Here is a 24,041-nt window from a genome sequence, read left to right as displayed (position 1 = left end):
GTCAACACTCCCTAGTGCAGCAGACAATTTTCTATCATCATTTTATATAGGGACTTTATGCATCTGCATGGCACTAATAACTTTGGCACATAGTAGGTCCTCAGTAAATACTTTGGTTGCTTGGCAAGCCTTACAGAGAAAAGCTCACACAAACGAGAATCCCTCTTCAGTCCTCCTGGGCTTTCTCTTCATTTTATCCTTGGGAGATTTCAGCTTTCATGGGAGCTCAAGACTGCGTAAGATGAACCCTTCCTGACTAACCTCTGTTAATAAAGGAAGTGTACCAGGAGAGCCCCTGGGAGCCTTTTGCTGGAAGAAGGTGGGTCTGCGTTCTGAGTACTGTTCCCCATCGGTTGTGTGACGTTCACCACTCCCAGTCTCAGTTTCCTCCTCTGTAAAATGAGTGAGTTGGTTGGTGGATCCCTGAGGTGCTCTCCCCTGCCCAGTTCTAATCCGGAGTTGAAATTTATAATCATGTTTACCAATGTCTTTCTAATACATCCCCTCCCCTTACCCCAAACACACACATCTGATTGGGATATTGAGAGGAAATTCTGAGGCCTTTAGGTCCCATTGCTCCTAGAATGTTAAAGAAATTCAAAAGAAGATTCTCAATGCTGACCACATTTAAAAAAAAAAAAATCACAGTTTATTGAGATCTGGGGTCACACACACACACACACACACACACACACACACACACACAGTGAGTCCCAAAGGACAAGTTTACTCATCTATATTAATGTGCTTATCTGCTCTCATTCCACTGGCCTGTATTTCCATCTGTCTAGCTCTGTATAGGTAGAGATCAACTTTCTTCTCTGAAGACCAAGGAGTGTTTAGTTAGCAGTCTTAAATATTTTCACAGTAACAATAATCAAAAGAACGTAGTGGCAACATTCTTTGGACTCCTCAGGAAAGTATTTTTCTCTTAGGCTTTTTCTCAATCAGTATTAACCCATTGTCACTGAGTCAATTCCTACTCATAGTGATCCTATAGGACAGAGTAGAGCTGCCTCATAAAGTTTCCAAGGAGCGGCTCGTGGATTTGAAGTGTCGACCTTTTGGTTTGCAGCTGAGCTCTTAATCAGTATTACCTAGTAAAATTACCTAACATTTCCTTAGGCAACATACTTACCACGCCTGGGAGAAGCTAGCTTTCTTTTCTTGCCAAATTTAGTGTAATTAGAATTAAAAAAATTAAAATGTTTCTGCCTTTCCCCTAGTCTATGTTCACAGCAGTCAAAGTAATCTTTAAAAACATAAATCGAATGATGTCAATCCTCTGAGTAAAATCTTCTGGGGTTTCCCACGGCACTTTGAATAAAGTGCAATCTTGTTGTTGAGAATATGCACAGCAAAACATACATCAACTGAACCATTTCTACATGTATAATTCAGTGTAGAGTGCAGTCTTAAAGCCCCCTAAGCCTGGCCTCACTTGGCCTCTGCTTTTCTCTCCAGCCTCACCTTGGACCACTCCCCTTGGTCCACCTCTCTGCAGCCACCCTGGCCTCCTTTCACTACTTCTAACATGGAAAACTCACATTTCTCCCTCTGCCTGGAATGTACTGCCTCCAAGTCCTCACGTATCTCTCTCTCTCTCTCTATATATATATATACCCCTTTTTGTCTTTCTCATCTCTGCCTAAATGCCGCCTCCTCAGACAGGCCTTCTTTGCCCGCTTCCAAATGATTTTTCTCCCTATCCTCACCCAATCCAGTTATTTTCTGTCACTTTGCCCCATTAGTTTCCTTCATGATAGCTATCACAATTTCTCATTGTCCCTGTATTTCTTATTTGATTGTGTACTTGTTTTATTGTCAGTCTCTGCCACCGAACATTAAGCTCCACAAGGCCAGGAACCATGTCTATTTCATCCACTGGTGTATCCCCAGTGTCAGCATGGGGCTAGGACCATAGCAAAGGGACCGTAAACAAACACTGAATGGTTGAACACATAATTCCGTACTGGACTAGAATCAGAAGACTCCAATCTTGGTCCTATCTCTGGGAGCTGGGTGACCTTGAACAAGTTATTTAATTCCTTTCTGTGAAATTAGAGAAATGTATTGGTTAGAATGTCTTTATGGACCTCCTTGGCTTTGGAATATTTAAAGGTCTCTGATTTGTATTGGTATATTTTGAAATGCTGTAACTTTAGTAAACTCTGAGAGGGAAAATAGAACAAGATACAGATAAAACAGATTTGATACCTAATTCCAGATTTTAAAAAAAAGGGACTCTGAAAACTCTTCAGAAACCTGAAGTCATCAGAGATCGGAAAGTTTTTTTGGCTGTAATCAAAAGATCAAAGTAAAACTCAAATGTTTAGTCATGAAAAATGACCCTTGCTCTATATTTAGAGGAAGTTTGATGATCTGTTGATAATTTCTTAGAGCCAGAAGAAGGTTTTTCCATTTTGTAGGAAAAGCGGGGACAACACACTTCAAAAGCAACTACACCAAGGAAAAAGTGAGCTGGGTGAATTCTGTAGTTGAATGTAAAGACTAATGTGAAATCTAATAAATGAAAACTTTATACCAAATAGCAGAACTTGGCTAGGTCTCAGGGGAAAAAGAAACTTTAAAAAATGCAATTAATCAATTGACAGGCCTCTAGGTGTGTCAGTGCTCTAAGAGACATAAGGGTTTTTGAGACTTGGGCCCTGCCTGCCCTCCATTTAAAGGTAGTTATTCTCAAAATGCTAGAGTAAATAGAATTTTCCAGGAATCCTAATTGTCTTCAGAGATTTCAAAATGAACCATTACCCAGTAAATAATGCCAGACCTCTGCCACACCAGAAGGTGAGGTATACTGATACTATCCTGGAGACACTTACCTTCCTTTCTATTTTCAAGATATTCCAGATCCAAATATGCACTTTTAGACTGTGTCTTCCTATACCCAAGCGGAACAAATGGTTAAGCACTCAGCTACTAGCCGAAAGGTTGGAGGTTTTAACCTACCTAGAGGCACCTCAGGAAACAGGCCTGGCAATCTGCTTCTGAAAGATCACAGCCTTGAAAACCCTATGGGGCAGTTCTACTCTACACACATGGGGTCGCCATGAGTCAGAATCAACTCGATGGCAACTAAGAACAATACATATTATACTTTAGGAAATGTATCCTGTTAGATTTATATAGAATTGGGAATAACCAGTAGGCTTGGTTGGCCAAGGGTATTACCTTATCTGGTTCTTAAGGGGAGCATTGGTGGCACAGTGGTTGCGTTAGGCTGCTAACCAAAAGGTCAACGGTTCCAATCCACCAGCTGCTCCTTGGAAACCCTATGGGGCAGCTCTACTCTGTCCTATAGGGTTGCTATGAGTCGGAATCGATTAGACGGCAAAGGGTGTGGTTCTTAAAGAGACCCACTTACAACCAGTGTGTCACAATCTTTTTTAACCTATACCCTCCCAGCTGGGGATGCCCAATAAAAGGCATGGGTATCAAGCTTTACTTTCTATGATTTTTATTTCAAAAACAATATATATTTTTTCCAAATATACAATTATAATATTGAATATATTCTTTTCCAACTACTCCCTCGTTGGTTTGGGGACTCCCTCCCACTGAGTATCAGTGATTTACATAATTGTTCTAATTTTGCAATAGTATGAGTACAGCATAAAATCCATTGTTGAGAACTTAAAACACTTACGCCTCCTGAAATACAAACCATCTGTGTGTTTCCTATTTATCTTCAATAACCTGAGAAATGAACACTTATTTCTGGGAGTGGTGGAGGGGATGGGGATGGTGTGTTTCCTGTTTGATTGTTTGAGTGCACAACAGGCCCTATGCTGCAGGAAAAAAAACAAAATTCCAAGAAAGGATTGTGGCAGCTGCTTTTCATGTGACTAACATCGCCTGACTAGGGCTACCCTCTCCTGAAGCTAATTACAAGTAAAAGGATATTAGAAACCCATAGAACTGACTGGAGGAAGGCAGTATTTTGCCTGTCTTCTCCAACCACAGTATTATTCAATAGAATGATTGAGGGTTAGTCTGGCAGGGGAGCTAATAAACATTGAATGTCTCAGGGATAACAAACTGAGACAGGTCAGAGACAATTATTTATTGAATGCTCTTATATCTTTCTCTTTGGTGTGGATATTTTCCATTTATTAACTGTTTAATCTTTACAACAACCTTGTGAGACAGTCATTTGTATCCTGTTTTACGGTTAAGGAGACCACACTCATGGAGGGGAGAAGAGGAAGCTTTGAGGAGTGGAGTTCAGAAAGTGTATTTGATGCTCTTCCCTGGAGGCTAGGGGTAGAAGCTCACCTCCCTGGGGAATTGAAGCTTTTTGGAAATCCAGTTTGAAACTGTCCCTTACAGCCTGCTGTGCATCCAGCCTAGGAAATGGAAGTAGGATTTTGGAGAATCCCCTTGAGGGAAATGTTTAAAAGTACAAATTCAATAGTAGGAGGGCCTCATGCCCCATTCCAAACCAAACCAAACTCATTACCATCGAGTGGATTTTGACGCATAGCGACCCTATAGGACAGAGTAGAACTGCCCCATAGGGTTTCCAAAGCTGTGAATCTTACTGGAAGTAGACTGTCACATCTTTTTTTTTTTATTTTAAATTTTTTTAAATTGTACTTTAGGTGAAGGTTTACAGAACAAATAGTTTCTCATTCAACAGTCAGTACACGTATTGTTTTATGACATTGCTTAACAACCCCACAACATGTCAACACTCACCCTTCTTGACCTTGGAGGACCTTTTTTTTCAGGGTGATGGAAATATACATAGCCAAAGATACACCATTTCAAAAATTTCTACATGTACAATTCAGTGACATTGATTACGTTCTTCCAGTTGTGCTGCTATTCTCACTATCCTTTTCCAAATTATTCCATCACCATTCTCTTCAACTCACTGTCCCCTAGGCTTCCCATCAAACCTTTTGAGTTGCTGTTGTCAATTTGATCTCACATCATTTTTTTTTTTTGTTATTGTTGTTGTACTTCAGATGAAGGTTTACAGAACAAAATAGTTTCTCATTAAACAGTACACATATTGCACTATGACAATGGTTAACAACCCTGCGACAATGTCGACACTGTCCTTACTCAAACTTGGCTTCCCTATCACCAGCTTTCCTGTCCCCCCCAGCCTTCTAGTCCTTGTCCCCAGACTGCTGTGCCTCATTAGTTCTGTTTTGTTTTATGGGGCTGTCCAATCCCTGGCTGAACGGTGAACCTTGGAAGTGACTTCACCACTGAGCTAAAAGGGTGGCCGGGGGGCCATCCTCTCCGGGTTTCTCCAGTCTCTTGTCATGCCAGAAAATCTGGTATTTTTTTGTGTGTTAGAATTTTGTTCTACATCCTTCTCCAGCTCTGTCCAGGACCCTCTGTTGTGATCCCAGTCAAAGCAGTCAGTGGCGGTAGCCAGTCACCATCTAGCTGGACTCAGTCTGGTGGAGGCCTTGGTAGCTGTGGTCCATTAGTCCTTTGGACTCATCTTTTCCTTGTATCCTGTTCTCTTCATTCTCCCTTGTTCCCGAAGGGGTGAGACCAGTGGAGTATCTTAGATGGCTGCTCACAGGCTTTTAAGACCCCATACACTACTCACCAAGGTAGAATGGAAAATATTGTCTTTATAAATTTTTATGCCAATTGAGCTAGATGTACCCAGAGAGACTGTCACATCTTTTTCCCGAGAAGCCGCTGGTGGGTTAGAACTACCCACCTTTCGGCGAGCGCTTAACCACTGTGCAACCAGGGCTCTTCCACGCCCCATCACTTGGGGGTAAATTTGCTATACACTTACCAAGAGCCCCTTCTACATAAAAGCACCTAGGAGCCTAACTTAATGAACCAGAACCATGCCTTCGGGCCCTCTGCGCTTTCTTAGGAGTAACTATGAGGGCAGTGCCGACTGGATAGCTGTGTGCAGGAAGTCAAGGCTTTGTCCTCTTTTCCATTGTTGGAGAACATGAGGCAGTGGTGCATCTGAGTTTAGTCAAATGCTGCCAATGACAGGCGTTGGCAAAACGATTTCTCCAAACACGATTAACAGAGAATCAAGTGGCTGGAAGGGGCCTTAGAGACCGCCTAGGCTAGGCCTGGGCCCCATTGCTCCCGCCACCTAAAATCTGGCGAGCAAGCTTATTAGAATCCGCAGGAAGTCTCGGAGCTTCCCGGAAGCTCGGGCGATGCCTGCGCTCGCTGGACGCTTCCCCTTGGGAGGCGGTGTCTTTTTGATAATTCTAGTAGGCCTTGGCGGCCCGGTTGCTATAGTAACGCTCCTCGCTGGGCTCTGTGATGGGAGGAGAAGGGGAGGTGCGCCTTGGCAGACGTCACCCAGACTTGGTCTGAGTGTGCTGCCCCACCCCAAACTAATTACTTGCCAGAAAGGAACCCGTGAGGTACATGTTTTGTGAGTCCAGGGGGCCGCATTAGTACAGAAGGAAAGGGCCAAGATCTCCCCCCATCAACCTTCCCCCAAATCCCTCTCCTATCAACGATTTTAATGGTCCTTCAAAGAAAAGAGCAGGGGCCACGCCTTTCCCTCGACCTTTGGTCTCTCTAGGCCACGCCCACAAGGACTAGTTCCAGACCACCTCCCTTCCTTGGGTGCACGGGAAGAGAACCGAGACGGAGGAATGAACAGCAGCCGTGATTAAATTGAGCCAGCGCGTAATCCTAAGGGAGGTCGTCTTCCGCATGCGTCCTCCGAGACCGCCCCGCCCCATCTTTTTCGCGGCGCCCTATTGGTTTTCCGCCTGCGCGCTGTTCCCCGCGACTTCGGGCTGGGCGAACACACGCGGAGTGCCGGCGCGCGCAAAGGGGGAGGAGCGGGCATGATCAGGCGCGCTCGCGTCTGGAGTGACGCAAAAGGAGCAGGCGAGTCGGGAGGATCGGGTGGATAGAGTGGTGCGGCTGAGTTGTTTGGTGGGCGGTGCATACGGCCGCTCTAGGCACGGGGATCCCTATCTTACCGGCCCGCTCGGTTCTAGGAGCAGATCCGGGGCAGAGGGAGGAGAGCGCGGGGTCAGGGACCGCCGCCGCCGCCGCCGCCGCAGCCGCCGGGGAGTCCGCCCGCCAGCCTGCCAGACCGCGTTTTGCGGGCCCTGCATTTCAGGGTAAGCAGTCCTACACTTACCAAAGAGAGGAGCCTGAGAAGATGAGAGAGTGTGGGAGGCAATCGGGGACCTGTGGGAGGAAGGGAGTGGGGGTGTGTGTGAGGGGCCGAGTGTGTATAAGGAGAGAAAGAGGCCCACCGAATAATAGTCACAACGATAATAATAATCTAGTGATATGTGCCAGGACTTTACTAAGCACGTTATATGCTTCATTCTGTTTAACCTCTACAGCAGTCCTCCGAGGTATATACTGTTAACTAAACCCATTTTACAAGATAGGAAAAGTGAGGTACAAGAGAGATTAAACAACTTATGCAAGCCCACACAGCTAGTAGGTAGCCTGGTCTGGATTCGAATTTAGGCCTGTCTGGCCCTGAGGCCTGTATTTTTAATGTCTTTGCTTTACTGAAAAGAAAAGGGGCGGGGGGCGTTAAGAAGGAGGAAAGGAGGGGATGGATGTGTGTGGTTTGAAGTGGGAGGATGATCTTGAAGGGGAAGAGAATGATCACGGGGGACTGAGTGGGGGAGAGGACTTGAGTTTGGAATCTTGCGGGCCTCCCCCTTCTAACTTGTCTCCCCCTTCTTAATTCTTGTGGCCCGACAACCTTTCTTTGCTGTTCTGTGGCCTTATAAACCAGAGCCATTGCTCGGAAGGAGCCAGCTCACAGGCCTGGGCCACACAGATGTTTTTAGGAACTAATTGAACTGCGGTTCCGTCTGGGGCAGTGTCTGAGGACACTGGGATTAGGGGGTGTTGAGGGGTTCCAGCGGCGCCTTGGCAGTGTATACAGAGGACTGTCTTTCGCGCCGCTGCCCTTTCTTCTAACGCGCTGCTACTTCCTTTTCCGTATTATCCAAGGAAGGCAAAGCCTTTGTTCGGTCCGCTAGAATAGGGAAGTAGAATAGGGAAGTGATGTTTACTGTTTCCTTGTATACTTGGGCTTAAAACAAAACTCGAAAAACCCAACAACTCAACATTCAAGCAAGGCCTCATGCTCTGGATTGCTTGGAGAGAAAGTTTGAGGGTGGGTTTACCATTAGTTGCCCACCAGAGCTTTCCTGGGTAGATAAGAAGGTCTGTTTTGGAGAAGTTTAACCATAGGTCATCTGGGTGATCTGAACAGATTTGAACTGCAGGTAAGCACAGGGCAGGGACCTTGGTACTTCGTAGGGGGGCGGGGAGGGAGGGAGGGAGACAGAGAGAGAGAGAGAGTGTGTGTGTGTGTGTATGCGTGTATACAGCTTTCCCCCTTGCACAGCCTAGTACTACTAGGAAGTAACAGTCAGTGCTTGTGTATTGCTTTCATATGGAGTGGAGTTGTAGCTCATATGGAGTCAAGTTTTAAAGTCAGCCTGGGAGGCAAATGTTGCCTGTGATCAAAATTATCCTAGGAAATTCTTTAGGAAGGTGCAAAGTTGGTGATTGCCATCCTGTTTCTCAATAAATCCAGCACAGTGTTTTGTTCAGCTTTGAGACTGGTTACTGTTTCTTTGGTTGAAACCCAGATAAAATAGTTAAGTTACATTTAGAGACTGTGTTGTACAAATACATATATTTCAGTGGCTATTTTCTCTGTCTTTTTTAGCTAACATATCCAGTAATTGGACTTGCTAAGTTAAATGTGCATAGTGTGATTCCTCGTCAATGTTTGAGTAATATTACCTTTAGGGGCTGGCAAGCTATTGTTGGAGCCCTGGTGGTGCAGTGTTTAAGAGCTCAGCTGCTAACCAGAAGGTCCGGCAGTTTGAATCCACCAGCTGCTCCTTGGAAACCCTGTGGGGGCAGTTCTACTCTGTCCTATAGGGTTGCTATTAGTCGGAGTAGACTTGATGGCAATGGTTTTTTTTTAAGCTATTGTTTATTTCCCCACAAACTTCCTAGATAAGGATTTGGTGCAAGAATGTCTTACATATTTTTTGCTAGTGGTCTTTCTTGTGCATTCTCCATTTGTCAGATACATATAACAGTGGTTAGCTTTTCAAAAGCAAATTCTTTTGGAAATAGAAATGATAACTGCCTTTTAAAATGAATGTCTCTGAATTTCAGTTTTCTTATCTATAAAATAGAGAGGAAGATAACACACTGTACAAGATTGTTGTGAGGATTAACAGAGATGATACCAGATATTGGTGGGCTGTTGGAGAATGTAACTAATTTTAACAGGAACATTAGGAAGACTCTGAGTGACTTTTTGTTATTGTTGATAACAGAGGCCACACACTGTGCCCTATGAGTCAGATTTGACCTCTAGATGCATTTTGTTTGACCTGCAGTTTTTGTGTAAAAAAAATTAGTTGCCAACATTTGAAAGTTGGCAGATTACACATAAAAAGTCCGATTTCTCTCTTTCCTTAGAGAATTGGAAGATCAGACAATGGTCCACATTTCTGCAGTTCACCATAGTTCCTCCTTAGCCTGCTTCACTCACTTGTAATACTTGCCTGGCTCCTTTATGCATTTGAAATGTAAGTTTTGATACTGTCTTTTTAAATTAATGTCTCTGAATTTCAGTTTTTTTTTTTTTTTCCCTGTAAAATAGTGAGGAAGATAACACTCTGCAAGGTTAGGATTTTTCTCCTTCAGTATTATTTTGAAGCAAACCTGCCATTTCATATCACCTGTAAATATTTTAGCATTATTTCCAAAAGTTAGACTCTTAAAAAAAGACATAACTGTAGTATATTATAGCATTAAAAAAGAAGCAAGCAACAACAAAGAAAACAAAAAAACACCCGCCCCCCCAAAAAAAACAAAAAAAAACAGCCAGTCATTGTTTAAACTTCTAAATGTTTCATAAATGTTATTTTTTGGGAAATGGGGTGACAGCTTTTTTAATGCAAGATATAAATAAGGCCCACACATTTTTTTTCCCTGAACATTTTATTGTGGTTTGAATGAAAGTTTTACAAAGCAATAAGTTTCCTATTCAACAATTTATACACATTGTTTCGTTAATTAGTTGCAATCCCCTCAATGTGGCAGCACTGTACCCACTTCCTCCCTGGGTTCCCCGTTTCCATTAGCCCATCTTTCCTGCCCCTTCTTGGCTTCTGAACTTTGTTTTTGGTCAGTATTGTTGGTTGTTCTGAGGAGCATGTTCCTCATGGGTGTTATTGTTCACTTTATAGGCCTGTCGGTTGTTTGGCTGAAAGGTGATCTCCAGGAGTGGGTTCAGTTCTATGTTGCAAGAGGCTAAGGGCCATAGTCACCAGTCTCTATCAGACCAGTAAGTCTGGTCTTTTTTATGAATTTGAGTTTTGTTCTACATTTTTCTTAAACTCTGTCCAGGACCTTCTATTGTGACCCCGATCAGAGTAGTTGGTAGTGATAGCCGGGCACCATCTAGTTCTTCTGGTCTCAGGCTAGTGGAGGCTGCAGTTCCTGTGGTCCGTTAGTCCTTCCTTTGGACTAATCGTCTCCTTGAATCTTTTGTTTTCTTTATACTGCTTTGGGATGGGTCGCTCATAAGCTTTAAAGACCTCAGTTGCTACTCACCAAGGTAGAATGTAGAACATTGTCTTTATGGACTACGTTATGCCGATTGACCTAGATGTGACACCCGAGACTATGGTCGTAAGCCCTCAGGCCCAGTGACTCAGTCCCTCAGGGTGTTTGGTTACGGCTAAGGAGTTTTTGTAACTTTGCCCCCTGTGTGCTCTACTATATACATGGATATCTTGCAGCACATGCAAATACGTATGTAGAATATCTTCTGCCAAACCTATATATGCTTGTGGGTATACTCCCATACGCCATCCCACACCTGTTCAGCTTACATATCTACCTGTGTATCCTCGTAAATTATTGTTTGTTATTATTGTTATTGCAGGATTGTGTATGTAACAGTATTTAGCGTTGTTGCCTTTTACTCTTGTGTACCTCCCAGTGTCTTCCTTTGCCTTGGTCATGTTGTGCTGACACCCCGCTTATTGTGTATTGCCTTTTCCTTCAGCTAAGTTAATATGTGTCTACTATCTAGTTAATGATTTTTCCTGCTTCCCGCTCTCATCTCAGGCCTACACATTTTAATTGGCTAATATGGCTCCTAAGAGACTTTTACTTTTATTTCCTGCAGTTTCTTTGTTGAGGAATCTGGTTGTTCTCATAGTCTGGATTTTGCTGATTGCATGTCTGTGGTGTCATTTAACACCTTTCTGGTTTTTTTTTTTCTTTAATTTCCTGTAAATTGGTAGTTAAATATAGAGGCTTGATCAGATTCAAAGTAAACTTTTCTTTTTGGCAAGACAGTTTCATAGGTAGTGGTGTGCTGTATCAGGAGGCACATATCTGGTTCTCTTTTTGTGATAATTACAGCTATTGTTACGTTAACAACTTTATCTAGGTATAATTTACATTACTATACAGTTCATCCATTTTAATACACAGTTCAGTGATTTTTAGTAAATTTACTGAGTTGTGCAGCCATCACCATAATTCAGTTTGGGAACAATTCCATCACCCTGATAAGATACCTTGTGCCTGTTTACAGTTAATCCCCTTCTACCCCTAGCCAACCACAGTCTAGTCTTCTTTCTGTCTTTATAGATTTGCTTTTGTGGATATTTCATATAAATGCCATTATGATTACTGCCCAAATCTGTAAATTAATTTGGGGTTCCAATATGGTGATAATCTAATTCTGTCATTCCATATTCATTTGTTAGCTGTAACAACTTTGTAAAGAGAAACTTTCCCTTAACTGCTGTTTGGTTTTTCATTTGGTTATTCCTGTTTATACAGGAAAGTCAAGATACTAATTTTTAAAAATAATAAGTTGTTTAAGTAGCATTTTCCAACAGTGACCGATTAGATTTATTTTCATGGTAAATTATGTATTCACAGATTGAAATCTATCTGAGGAGTTCCAATATATTGTAGAAATTATCCGTAACGATGTTCATATTGTCTTTTCTTTGGCCAGTGAGAGCATCTTCTAGTTGCTTCCTGAGTTCTTTTGACAGAATCCTAGTAGTCTTATAAAGCTTCTTTGCTGGGGAGTTTGTTTCTAAGAGTTTAGTGTAAATATCTTTTAATTTTGTGTAGCTTGCTCTTTGCTGCATGGAGGCCAAAGGGATTTTTTGCTTAGGTGCCTTTTGTTACTTTTGCTTTTATGGAAACATCTCTCAGAAGCCCAAGAGTGATACTCACTTCCCCTAAAATAGTTTATAGTTGTGTTTAAAATGAGAGTAAAAGAAAGTGCATTTTAAAAAAAAAAAAATTTTTATTGTGCTTTAGGTGAAAGTTTACAGCTCAAGTTAGTTTCTTATACAAAAATTTATACATATATTGTTATGTGACCCTGGTTGCTATCCTTATAATGTGACAGCACACTCCCCGTTTCCACCCTGGATTTCCTTTGTCCATTTAACCAGCTCCTATTCCTTTTTGCCTTCTCATCTTGCCTCCCGACAGGAGCTGCCCATTTAGTCTTGTGTATCTACTTGAACTAAGAAGCATGCTCTTCAGGAGTACTATTATTTTTTGTTTGTTTAACACAAGTATTATTTTATGTTTTATAGTCCAGTTGAATCTTTGTCTGAAGAGTTCGCTTCAGGAATGGTTTTAGTTCTGGGTTAACAGAGGGTCTGGGTACCATGTCTTCTTGTGTTCCTCTAGTGTCAGTCAGACCATTAAGTCTGGTCTTTACGTGAATTTAGGTTCTACGCCCCACTTTTTTCCTGCTCCATCAGGGACTCTGTTGTGTTCCCTGTAATGGCGGTCATTGGTGATAGCCGGGCACCATCTAGTTCTTCTAATCTTAGGCTGATGGAGTCTCTGGTTTCTGTGGCCCTTTCTGTCTCTTGGGCTGATATTTTCCTTGTGTCTTTGGTGTTCTTCATTCCTTTTTGCTCCAGGTGGGTTGGGACCAATTGATGGCTGTTAGATGGCTGCTCGCTAGCTTTTAAGACCCCAGACGCCACTCACCAAAGTGAGATGCAGAACATTTTCTTAATAAACTTTGTTATGCCAATTGACCTAGATGCCCCCAAAACCATGGTCCCCAGACTCCCACCCCTGCTGCTGTGTCCCTCGAAGTGTTTGTTTGTGTTCAGGAAACTCCTTAGCTTTTGGTTTAGTCCAGTAGGACGTGCATTTTTTTCAGTTAGGGAAATAAGGAAGCAAGGTCGCACCAGTTTAAGATTAATGAGCATAGAAATGGTTTTAACCCTTTTGCAGAGAAAAACCTTCAGCATGCTTACAATCTAGAATTCTGATGTCTACATTTTCTTAATTGTGGTCAGATAGTAGAATTTACTCCACATTCAGTCTAGACTTCTGTTCTTTTCTGATTTTATTTGTTCATTGCCTCCAATTCATGCCCATTGTGTACAGAACAATACTAGTCCTTTAGAGTACAGTCATGTGTCACTTAACGTTCATGGTACATTCTGTGAAATAGGACGTTATGTGATTTGGACGTCGTGTGAACACCATATTATATAAGGCAGTCCCTGGGTTACGAATATCCAAGTTATGTACAACCCGTAGTTATGAACCAACCCCCAACCAAAGCCGCCTATATTAAAAATGAAGAACATGCAGTGGTTTGTAATAACAAACTGGTACTACTTAGCAATGTGCATCAAACATTATTATTACTGTATTATGTTAAAGGTATTTTAGTGTCTCTGGAAGTGTTTCTTTAATGTTTTTTATGCATAGAAAGGTACACTATATACTAAGAAAAACATTTGACTAACTGACATTAGGTCTGCTATGTTCCGTTCTCCAGTCAGGATCTCTGAACTCTATTATAACCTTATGGGACCACTGATGTATATATGGTCAGATGTTGCCTGAACAGATGTTATGTGGCACAAGGCTGTATTGAAAACAAGAAGAAATGGATACTGCCTTTAAGAATCCATTTCACCTGTATTTGTTGGAGAGATACCACACAGTCTACTTAGATTTAACAGCTGTAATTTCAGAGAAGCATTTGTACAAGTGCAGGACACTGAAAAAATGGAATCTTCAAGGGTTGCTGACAAACCAATGGGTTGGTTTCTCAGAAGTTTCTCAGAGAAATGATGACATGAGATTGCCAATTTTGTTTTGTTCTAGATGCTCATTTTTGCATCTGCCTATCTTGAAGGTAAAAAGCAAAGATTTTCCTTGCTTTGTTCTTTGGAAATCACTCACATTCATTTTGCCATTTCTAGGAATATTCCCCTGAGTATATGTACTGGGTTCCCGTATTGTGTTGAGGATCATTGCCGTGGGGTTGTCTTATAGGTAAACACCCTTATGATAAGCTCTCTTTGCTTTTTTATAATTAAGCCTCTTATGTTGAGTTTGCCATAATAACAACATTACTCTGAGGCCTTACTATATTGAATTTCATCTTGCAGAATACTTTACTCTCCCCTATTTCCTCTCGGAAGATATACCATAAAGCATTTTGTTCCTGGTTGAGTTATTTATATCTACCATCTTCTCTATTTGTATTGCTGAATTGCTGTTTAGTTGCTTTACAACATTATATGTTTAAAAGTGGACACTGATAACTCAAATTCTAATTTTCATTGTGGTTTTTAAAGATTCTGATTAGCAAATGGGTTTGGTTTTTAACCATTTAAATCCTTCACTTCATGATTTATTTGCATAAATCTGAAGAGGCACGATATTAAGTTAGTTAGCTTCTAATTGTATTTACCTTTTGAAGTGTAGGGGAAAAAATTTCCATTTTGGGTGGTTGGGGGGGCCCCATCCCCATATTCATCATATGGGTTTAAGGACTTTAATGTGAGAGTTCAGGTCCACATTCTTTCAGGCTTTCAGCTATCCCATGTACATTTAAAATGGTTAAAATGATTCTTTTAGAAATGTTTCTAAGATTTGGTCTCCCTGCAAAGTGAGGTGAAAGTCACAGATAAGGGCATGTTTGTGGTCCTTATATAGGGGACTGTTTTGGTCTTTAGGGTAGCCTGGAGAGGGCTGGAAAACTGGGTTAGGGTAGTGGTTTCACTTCTATGCGAAAGAGCAGCTTAGGCAAAAGTCGTTAATTTCAGTTTCTTCAGGTTAAAGAACTGTGTGTGTGTGTCTTGACAAAGCATATTTTCCCGTCATATAAAATGGAGAATAAATATAATGGTTTTATTGTTTTAGTTTAAACTAAAGAAGTGATGGTAAAATACTGTTTTGATGTCTTTGTTTTGTTGACGTCTTATGCCAGTGTGTAAACTTAAGTGATTTCAAAATATGTTTTTCAATCCAGAGCAGATCAAGCATTGTCTGGCTTGTCCTCTAACAGAGTCAGCGGAACGCAGCTTCTCAGGTTTCTTCAGGATGCCTGCAGCACTTGTGGAGAACAGCCAGGTTATCTGTGAAGTCTGGGCCAGCAATCTAGAAGAAGAGATGAGGAAGATCCGAGAAATAGTGCTCAGTTACAGTTATATTGCCATGGTAAAGAGCTCTGCTCTGTTTGACTCACCTGCTGGTATGGGCCTAGGAAATGAGTTTCATGTGAGATTTTCAAAAGAAATAAGTATATTACATTAAAGTCATGATAAACTAAACTTCATGAAAGATTGCTTTACTTTTGTGAAATATCAAGGTAGCCAGTATATCTGAGAAGGATGTTACCTTTAGTATCTTGGATTTTTTGTAATGCTGCTCCATGTTCAGAAGTCTTTAAAGCAAGTGTTAATGTTGGCCCACAGGGCACATCTGCCCAACATATTTGGTGACTGTAACAGGATAGTGTTAAAAAAATTTTAAAAATTAGTTGCCAGCATTTAAAAATCAAGAGATCTCACTTAAATTCCAGATTTCTGGCAATATAGGGTCCACATTCCCACCTAGCACCGAGTGGCTGGAGAGGGAGATGAGTGTCGTGGTCATGTCAAGGGCTTCCATTAGATGGAGGCATGTGCTCTCCTTTGCTCCAGTCCCCATCACTTGTTACCATCTTCATATCTAGCCTGCTTTACTCCTTTACCTTAGCTGCCTAGAGTTTGTGACTCCTGCAATAGAGATTATAGAGTGAAGGTTTTAGCCTGGTATTTAGAACTCTCTATGGTCTTATTCTAGTCTTTTTACTCCAAGCTAAACTAGGCTGTTTATGTTTTTTTCTGAATTACTGTTTTACTTTCCTTTACTTGTATTTTTATTCATATATTGTTCTCAACTTAGAATGTTCGTAATTGTTTGTATATCCAACTATCGTTATTCAAACTACTTCTATTCACATCCTGCTTAGGATCTCCAAGTTGTTGTGCCAAGCTTCATGATTCTAGTGCTCCTTCAGTAGATATCAACGAGATCAGTATTTTAAGATAGATTTTGTGCCCAAGCTTGGGGGCTTATCACATAACTTTTATAAATTGAGGTAAAAATTTTGTTTATGAATCATCAATTCAGCATCTATTGCTTTGTGAAACCTTATAATGAAAGACTTTTTCATTTTCCAGGACACAGAATTTCCAGGTGTTGTGGTGCGACCAATTGGTGAATTTCGAAGTTCCATAGATTACCAATATCAACTTCTTCGGTGCAATGTTGACCTTTTAAAAATTATCCAGCTGGGTCTTACATTTACGAATGAGAAGGGAGAATATCCTTCTGGAATCAATACTTGGCAGTTCAACTTCAAATTCAACCTTACGTAAGTGTCTGAGACACTTTGTACAGATTGTGATTTCTAACTGATTTGATTAATTATAAGTTTTGTTTTCACTGACCCCAGGTAGGAGTTGGATGGAGCAGTCAAGCAGAGGATAGAATAGGGAATCTCAGGAGTTAAAGTCTCCCTTTAAGAACATTCTACAACTCAACAATTAAAAGACAAATAACCCAGTTAAAAATGGGCAAAAAATCAGAATAGATATTCTCCGAAAAAGATACACAGATGGCCAATAAACACATGAAAAGATGCTTAACGTTATTAGTCATGAGGAAGATGCCTGTCAAAACCACAGTGAGGTATCACTTTATACCAATCAGGATGGCCTTTGAAAAATAAAGTAAAAACAAAAAAACAGAAAACAAGTGTTGGCAAGAATGTAGAGAAATTGAAACCCTTGTCCATTGCTGGTAGGAATGTAATATAGTGCAGCTACTTTGGAAAATAATTCGATAGTTCCTCAAAATGTTAAACAGAGTTACCAGCAATTCTTGTCTTAAGCATATACCCAAGAGAAATGAAAGCAGTATCTCCACACAAAAATTTGTACATGAATATTCAGAGCATTGTTTATAATAACTAAAAAGTAGAAATAATTCAAATGTCTGTGAACTGAAAAATGGATAAATGTGGTTTATCCATGTAATAGAATTTTATTGAACAATAAAAAGGAGTGAAGCACTGATACATGGTATAACATGGATAAACCTTGAAAACATCCTAAATAAAAGATGCTAGTCACATAGCAACACATATTGTGGGTAATTTCATTTATATAAAATGTACAGAATAAGCAAATCCATAGAGACAGAAAGTAGATTGGTGGTTGTCTAGACCAGGAGGATGCGGGGGTTGTGGGGCATTGTGGAATGATTGTGTAATGGGTATGGTGTTTCTTTTTGGGGTGATGAAGGTGTTCCAAAATTGATTGTGGTAATGGTTGCACAACTCTGAATATACTGAAAACCATTGAATTATAGACTTTAAATGGGTGAATTGTTAGTATCTGAAAAACTCTGTTTAAGAGCCCTGGTGGCTCAATGGTTAAGCACTCGACTGCAAACTAAAAGCTTGGCGGTTCGAACCCACCAGTCCCTCCGTGGGAGGAAGATGTGGCAGTCTGCTTCTCTAAAGATTACAGCCTTGGAAACCCTATGGTGCAGTTCTACTCTGTCTTATAGGGTTGCTGTGAGTCAGAATGGACTTGAAAACTGAGTTTTTGGTTTTAAAGCTGTTTTCTCTTTAAAAAATAGTCAAGTCCCCAGTTGTAGTTAGTAGATCAGGGTTTGTTGAATTGCAGTTTTGCCGTTTCCTAGCTGGGTAATTTGAGTCGTCATTTCACCTCCTGTAATTAATTTCTTTATCTGTAAAACCAGGTTATTGTACCTATTATAATAAACATAAGGTTTAAAGTGGGTGCTAATGAAGGGTCGTTGAATCTGAAGCCTTTCCAATAGTGGACAAATTATGATGTAATTTTTTAAGAGGGAGGTTTTTTTTTTTTTTTTTAATTGTACTTCAGGTGAAGGCTTACAGAACAAATAGTTTCTCATGAAACAGTAGTACACATATTGTTTTATGACATTGGTTAACAACCCCACAACATGTCAACCCTCTAACTTCTCAACCTTTTTTTTTTGGTGAAAATACACATAGCCAAAGATAAACCATTTCAAAAATTTCTACATGCACAGTTCAGTGACATTGACTACGCTCTTCCAATTGTGCTGCTATTCTCACTTAAGATGAAGGCTTACAGAACAAAATAGTTTCTCATTTAACAGTTACTACACATGTTGCCATATGACAATGGTTAACAATCTCACAACACATCAACAATACCCTTACTCAACCTTGGGTTCCCTATCACCAGCTTCCTTGTCCCCTTCTGCCTTCTGGCCCTTGTCACTGGCCTACTGTACCTCATTTGTCCCATTTGGTTTTATGGGGCTGTCCACTCCCAGGCTGAATGGTGAACCTTGGAGATAACTTCACCACTGAGCTAAAAGGGTGTCTGGGGGCCATACTCTCGGGGTTTCTCCAGTCTCCTTTAGGCCAGTAAATCTGGTCTTTTTTTTTGTGAGTTAGACTTATATTCTACATCCTTCTCCAGCTCTGTCCAGAACCCTCTGTTGTGATCCTGGTCAGAGTAGTCGGTGGTAGCCGGGCACCATCTAGCTGTACTGGACTCAGTCCGGTGCAGGCCTTGGTAGCTGTGGTCTATTAGTCCTTTGGACTGATCTTTTCCTTGTATCCTGTTCTCTTCATTCTCCCTTGCTCCCGAAGGGATGAGACCAGCGGAATATCTTAGATGGCCGCTCATAGGCTTTTAAGACCCCAGATAGCACTCACCAAGGTAGAATGTAGAACATTGTCTTTATAAACTGTGTTATGCCAGTTGAGCTAGATGTTCCCCGAGACCATGGTAAGAGGGAAATTTTGAGGAGACTATAATGCTGATTGCAGGAGGTGTGAGTGTATTTATTGGGCTCAGTTCTTTAATACTGCTTTGTTTAACTGGACTTCAGTAGCATCTGGTAGCTCAGGAATAACTTTTTTATTATCTCTCATGGTTCATCAGGTGATGGTAACATTGTTGTCTGCTACTTCTCTTACGTTATCCACTGGCTAATAAGAGAATACCTTGTTTTTTAGAGAGGACATGTACTCCCAGGATTCCATAGATCTCCTTGCTAACTCAGGACTACAGTTCCAGAAACATGAAGAGGAAGGGATTGACACATTGCACTTTGCAGAGCTGCTTATGACATCGGGGGTGGTTCTCTGTGACAACGTCAAATGGCTGTCATTTCACAGGTCAGTCCCAGAGAATGCGTACAGGCCCTCCTGCTCTGGGCCTCACTGGAGCAGGGGATTGAATTCTTCGCTTTTTTTATGGTCCTACTGGCTCTTTTCTGTTGATCAGCAGCATTACTGAGTTGAAATGGTAACTGTCGCTCATGCTTCGGCACTGACACTGATTTGTTTCACACAGCATCAGGGTCTGTGACTGGCTGTTGGGGTGTATATCCAAATGAAAAGATGGAGGGTGGGGACCACGGCAGAATTGGCCCTCTTTTTCTTGCCTTTTAAATGGCTGGCCTGGAGTCTTCCAGATTCCCCATAGGAGACGTTATTTGCCTTGTCAGTACTTTTGAATTTTTGAATAAAACTCATTTATAAACCCTTGAGTTCTCTCTTTTATATCTCTCCTATTTGTTATTTAATAGATACTTCAGATTTCAGTAGGGTAAACTACTTTGGAAGATAAGACTGTGAAAATCCATAACATGAGGCAATATTGTAAGCTTTAAGAAGCAGAGTGGTTGAACGCTGTGGCCTGGTGACTGCTGCTTTTTAACCTTAGTGCCTGATTCTCTCCTCGTAGTGGCTATGACTTTGGCTACATGGTAAAGCTGCTTACAGATTCTCGTTTGCCAGAAGAGGAACATGAATTCTTTCATATTCTGAACCTTTTCTTCCCATCCATTTATGATGTGAAATATCTGATGAAGAGTTGCAAAAATCTTAAGGTATACAATATTATTCCTAATACTAGTAACATAAAAAAAAGAGAGGAAAAAAAACCCCAAAAACAAAAACTTGCCATTTTGCTTTATCACTGTTTGTTCAGCATGCACTTTTAGTGCCTGCTAGGTGCCAACACTGTGCTAGACAGGGTGTAATATGAAGCCGTTTGGCCCAGGGATTTGTGTGGCAACTCTCTTTAACCTGGGCACAAAGGGAGCCCTTTTCTGCTTTCATGCGAAGACAGGCATTCTTCACCTGAGGCCCATGAACCTAGTGAAATAGTGGGCGGTTTGTTAGAGATGGGGTCTACAGTGTACCAGATTCTCACATGGGTTCTTAATTGTAGAAGTTAAGAACCCATTACCCTAATAATTGTTGGTATACGTGGTTTGCTATCTGGAATTTGATTGGAATTTACTATTTCCTCAACCTTGTTTTATAGTACTTTGTGGACTTTAGAGGACAGAGGTCTGACAGAATCAACGTATAGAAAAGAAAGGAACAAAATATGGAATGTAACATAATTTAACATTTGGAGAGAAGAAAAGTTAAGGGCTAGAAAGTGGATACTGCTGGGCTTAAGTAAATGGCCTGTTCCCACTTCTACCATCAAAAGAAGTACACTTAACAGTGGACTTAGTTGACTCCAGTAGAGGAATGTTGAGTCTGTAATACCACTTTGTTTCCTTTTCACCTCCAGGGAGGTCTTCAGGAAGTTGCTGATCAGTTGGATTTGCAGAGGATTGGAAGGCAACACCAGGCAGGCTCAGACTCACTGCTGACGGGAATGGCCTTCTTCAGGATGAAAGAGGTAAGCTCAGTTGAAGCCCAGGGCGTATCTGCAGTAACTTGTGAAGGCTGAGGAAATGAGCTTTATGGGCTGAGGTTTTGAAAATTTATAGTTTCTGTTGGAAGTTGATGGCCACTTCGAAAGCTTTTTTTGTTGTTGTTATGGAGATCAACATATTAAATGCAGTTTGAGAGGCAAAAGCATGCCACCTAGCATGCTCAAGTCTGGAAATATATTTAGTGTTCAAAGGGGCTCTAATCCTTTCAATTATTTGCTTTTCTCCTGATATCTATAGTATGAACACATTTGTTAATAGGTTCACTATGAGTTGGAATAGACTCGACGGCAATGGGTTTGGTTTGGTTTTTCTACTGAATTTACTACAACTCATTAGTGAAAGGACTGAATTTCCTTTTAGTTTCCTTACTCGCCCACTCATTGTTAAAAAATGTAGTTGAAGAGGTAGAGGGAGGGAGAAGCTGCTTTGAAAAATTAACGGATATGTACAGAGGTGGAGCTCCTTTTCAGAGCAAAGAATGTGGCAAAGGGTAATATGTTTTCTGTTTGTTACTCTTAAGCATAAACCACAACTCCTATTATTGCTATGTATGGGGCAATGTTCTAAGTCACTGGTTCTCAGCTGGAAGCAATTTTGCCGCCTCAGGAGACATTGGCAATATCTGGAGACGTCTCTGGTTTTCATGACTGGGGTAGGGGTACTTTTGGCCAAGGATGATGCTAAACAGCCTGCAATACACTGGACAGCCCCCGCGACAAAGCATTATCCCGCCCAGTAGAGCTGAGATCGAGATGCCCTGCTGTAAGTGCTTCGTGTCCTCATCACAACCTTATTAAAATATTAACTCCATTTTATAGGTGGGGCTTAAAGAGAGTTGAAGTAAATTTGTAAAAGGTCACACAATGAGTTAGTCTGAGTCTTGAGCCCAAGCTCTTAGCCATTGCAGCTACCTGTTAAAGAGAAGGGAGGGAGATGGGCCAAACCAAAAAATCCAAACCTGTTGCCATTGAGTTGATTCTGACCCATGGCAACCCCATAGGACGGGGTAGAACTGCCTCATAGCGTTTCCAAGGAGTGGCTGGTGGATTTGAACTGCCCACTTTCTGGTTAGCAGCCGAGCTCTTAACCACTGCGCCACCAGGGCTCCGGAGATGGGCCAGTTGTACTAAATAGCAGCACAGGGAACCTGGCAGTAAAGGAACTTCTGGAAGGTATACGTCTGTTCAACAAGGAGAGTTTGTATTTAGAGAAGAGAGTATGAAAAGACTGTGTGTAGGAAAAGTTCGGAGCTTTTCTGTGCTAAGTTAATTTCTGGTTTGCTAGATTTCCAGGGATTTAAGAGCTGAGAGGTGCTGTGGTACTGTTTAGATTTAAGAGCTGTGGTAGTGTTTAGACTTTAAATCTCACCTTGGGTTCTCTGTCCTTTTCTGCAGTTATTTTTTGAGGACAGTATTGATGATGCCAAGTACTGTGGGCGGCTCTACGGCCTAGGTACGGGCGTGGCCCAGAAGCAGAATGAGGATGTGGACTCTGCCCAGGAGAAGATGAGCATCCTGGCCATCATCAACAATATGCAGCAGTGATGGCAGTGAGGCTCTGTCATGGGCCTGCCCTGGAGTGGTGCTGACCGTGCTGACTGGTCTGTGCATACTTGTCTCCTTTCCTGAGCGAAAATGCTTCTTTTGAGCAAGCTGTACCTACCATCTGTGTTGAGCAGAAAGACTTTTGTTTTACTGAAGACAAATGTCTTTATTTTAGATCCAGAAGGAGGGGTGTTTGCTCTGAATTTGTAAACAAGTCTTCCCTATTCCTCATCCCCAAGCCTCTCCTCTCCAGTTGCCTCCTGCCACCAGCATCCATGGCTCATTTGACACCTTTTTAAATATCTAGGACAAGTCAGAAGCAAACCAGTAAAATGTATATAACTCTTACCTGTTGTCATTCTTTTTCTTTTAAATTTGTTGCTAATCTCTGAAGATGAAGACTTCTTCCTATGATTCTCAGCTGAGCTGAGGGCTTCCAGGGAAAATGGAACAAAATGGTGTTCTTGTGAAGTAGGTTATAAATGTTGACTCTTCTTTTTTTTTTTTTAAATTTTTGGCCCTCTCGAGGACATTTACTTTCCTCACACTTTAGTAGTCTTTCTTCATGTGCCTGTACTATTATATGGAAATGAACTGCTCTGTACTGAAATTTGAAGACCAGATAATGAAAACTTTTCTTGAGAGCAAACATTCTACTGAATCTGTCTACTTCTTGTGACAAACTTCAGAGTGGGTATTAAGTTACCACTTACATGTCTTTAGCTCTTATGTTCCATTGTGCCACAGACTTGCTGTCACATGTGCACCATCTGAAATCATTTTAAGTTTTCATATAATCAAATATCCTGGATTTGATCCTGAAGGAAGTAAGACCAGATTTTTGGATCATATATCTGTTGTATTTTCAGTAATGTGATTTCAGATGGTCATCTGTATTCTCCCACCTTTCTTCTCCATCTTCCCTGCTTTTCCTTTCAGCAGACTTGAAGGTGGGGAGATGATTATTGTTTAAGTACCAGAAATGTGAGTCTTTAAAAAATTATAGTAGTTACAAATAAACAGGGCAGTAAAGGAATCTGATTTTTGTTTGTAGAATTCTTTTCAAGTAGTATCCCACAACTGGGGGAGGAAGCTCAGGACTTTTTTTTTTTAAAGCTAGTCATTTAAAAAGTACACTATATTTTTTGAATGACTACAGTATGGACGATTAAAAAAAAAAACCAAAAACCAACCCCTTTAGAATGGTAGAAGTTAAAGTGGTAACTCACTGAAGTGGATGAATAGTCTTGGATTTTAAAAACTTATGGGAAACTCAATTTGAAATGATTAAAAAAGTCAAGTATTATAAGCTGGTATTTAAGATGCTTGTAAATATTATTTATGTTTTTAATTTTGTAAAATAAAGATTTTTTTTAATCATTGGCA

The 24,041-nt window shown here is 41.0% G+C and overlaps 1 protein-coding gene and 1 pseudogene across 13 annotated transcripts; one reads left to right on the top strand and one right to left on the bottom strand.

The window, feature by feature from the left end:
• LOC105757040 (charged multivesicular body protein 1b-like) overlaps window positions 1–7,100 on the bottom strand; it is a 25,628-nt pseudogene extending 18,528 nt beyond the window's left edge.
• Window positions 6,991–24,041, top strand: CNOT8 (CCR4-NOT transcription complex subunit 8). 13 transcript variants are annotated; one of them, XM_023726579.1, is made up of 8 exons: window positions 7,673–8,243; window positions 9,463–9,572; window positions 14,271–15,513; window positions 16,521–16,714; window positions 19,388–19,549; window positions 20,121–20,265; window positions 20,964–21,074; window positions 22,506–24,041. In XM_023726579.1, the coding sequence occupies exons 3-8, from the start codon at window positions 15,310–15,312 to the stop codon at window positions 22,653–22,655; spliced, it is 966 nt and encodes a 321-aa protein (XP_023582347.1). In that variant the 5' UTR covers window positions 7,673–8,243; window positions 9,463–9,572; window positions 14,271–15,309; the 3' UTR covers window positions 22,656–24,041. The 13 variants fall into 13 exon arrangements, with proteins under 13 accessions (XP_023582351.1, XP_023582358.1, XP_023582355.1 ...); XM_023726586.1 differs by lacking the exon at window positions 7,673–8,243 and having other exon boundaries at window positions 8,893–9,572; window positions 14,271–14,343; window positions 15,362–15,513; XM_023726580.1 differs by lacking the exon at window positions 7,673–8,243 and having other exon boundaries at window positions 8,894–9,572; window positions 14,271–14,343; window positions 15,326–15,513.

This window comes from Trichechus manatus, unplaced genomic scaffold, assembly GCF_000243295.1.
Source record: "Trichechus manatus latirostris isolate Lorelei unplaced genomic scaffold, TriManLat1.0 scaffold00011, whole genome shotgun sequence".
In the NCBI taxonomy this organism is placed as follows: Eukaryota; Metazoa; Chordata; class Mammalia; order Sirenia; family Trichechidae; genus Trichechus; species Trichechus manatus.
Note: the sequence above shows the minus strand (reverse complement) of the source record. Positions and strands in the feature narration are given on the sequence as shown.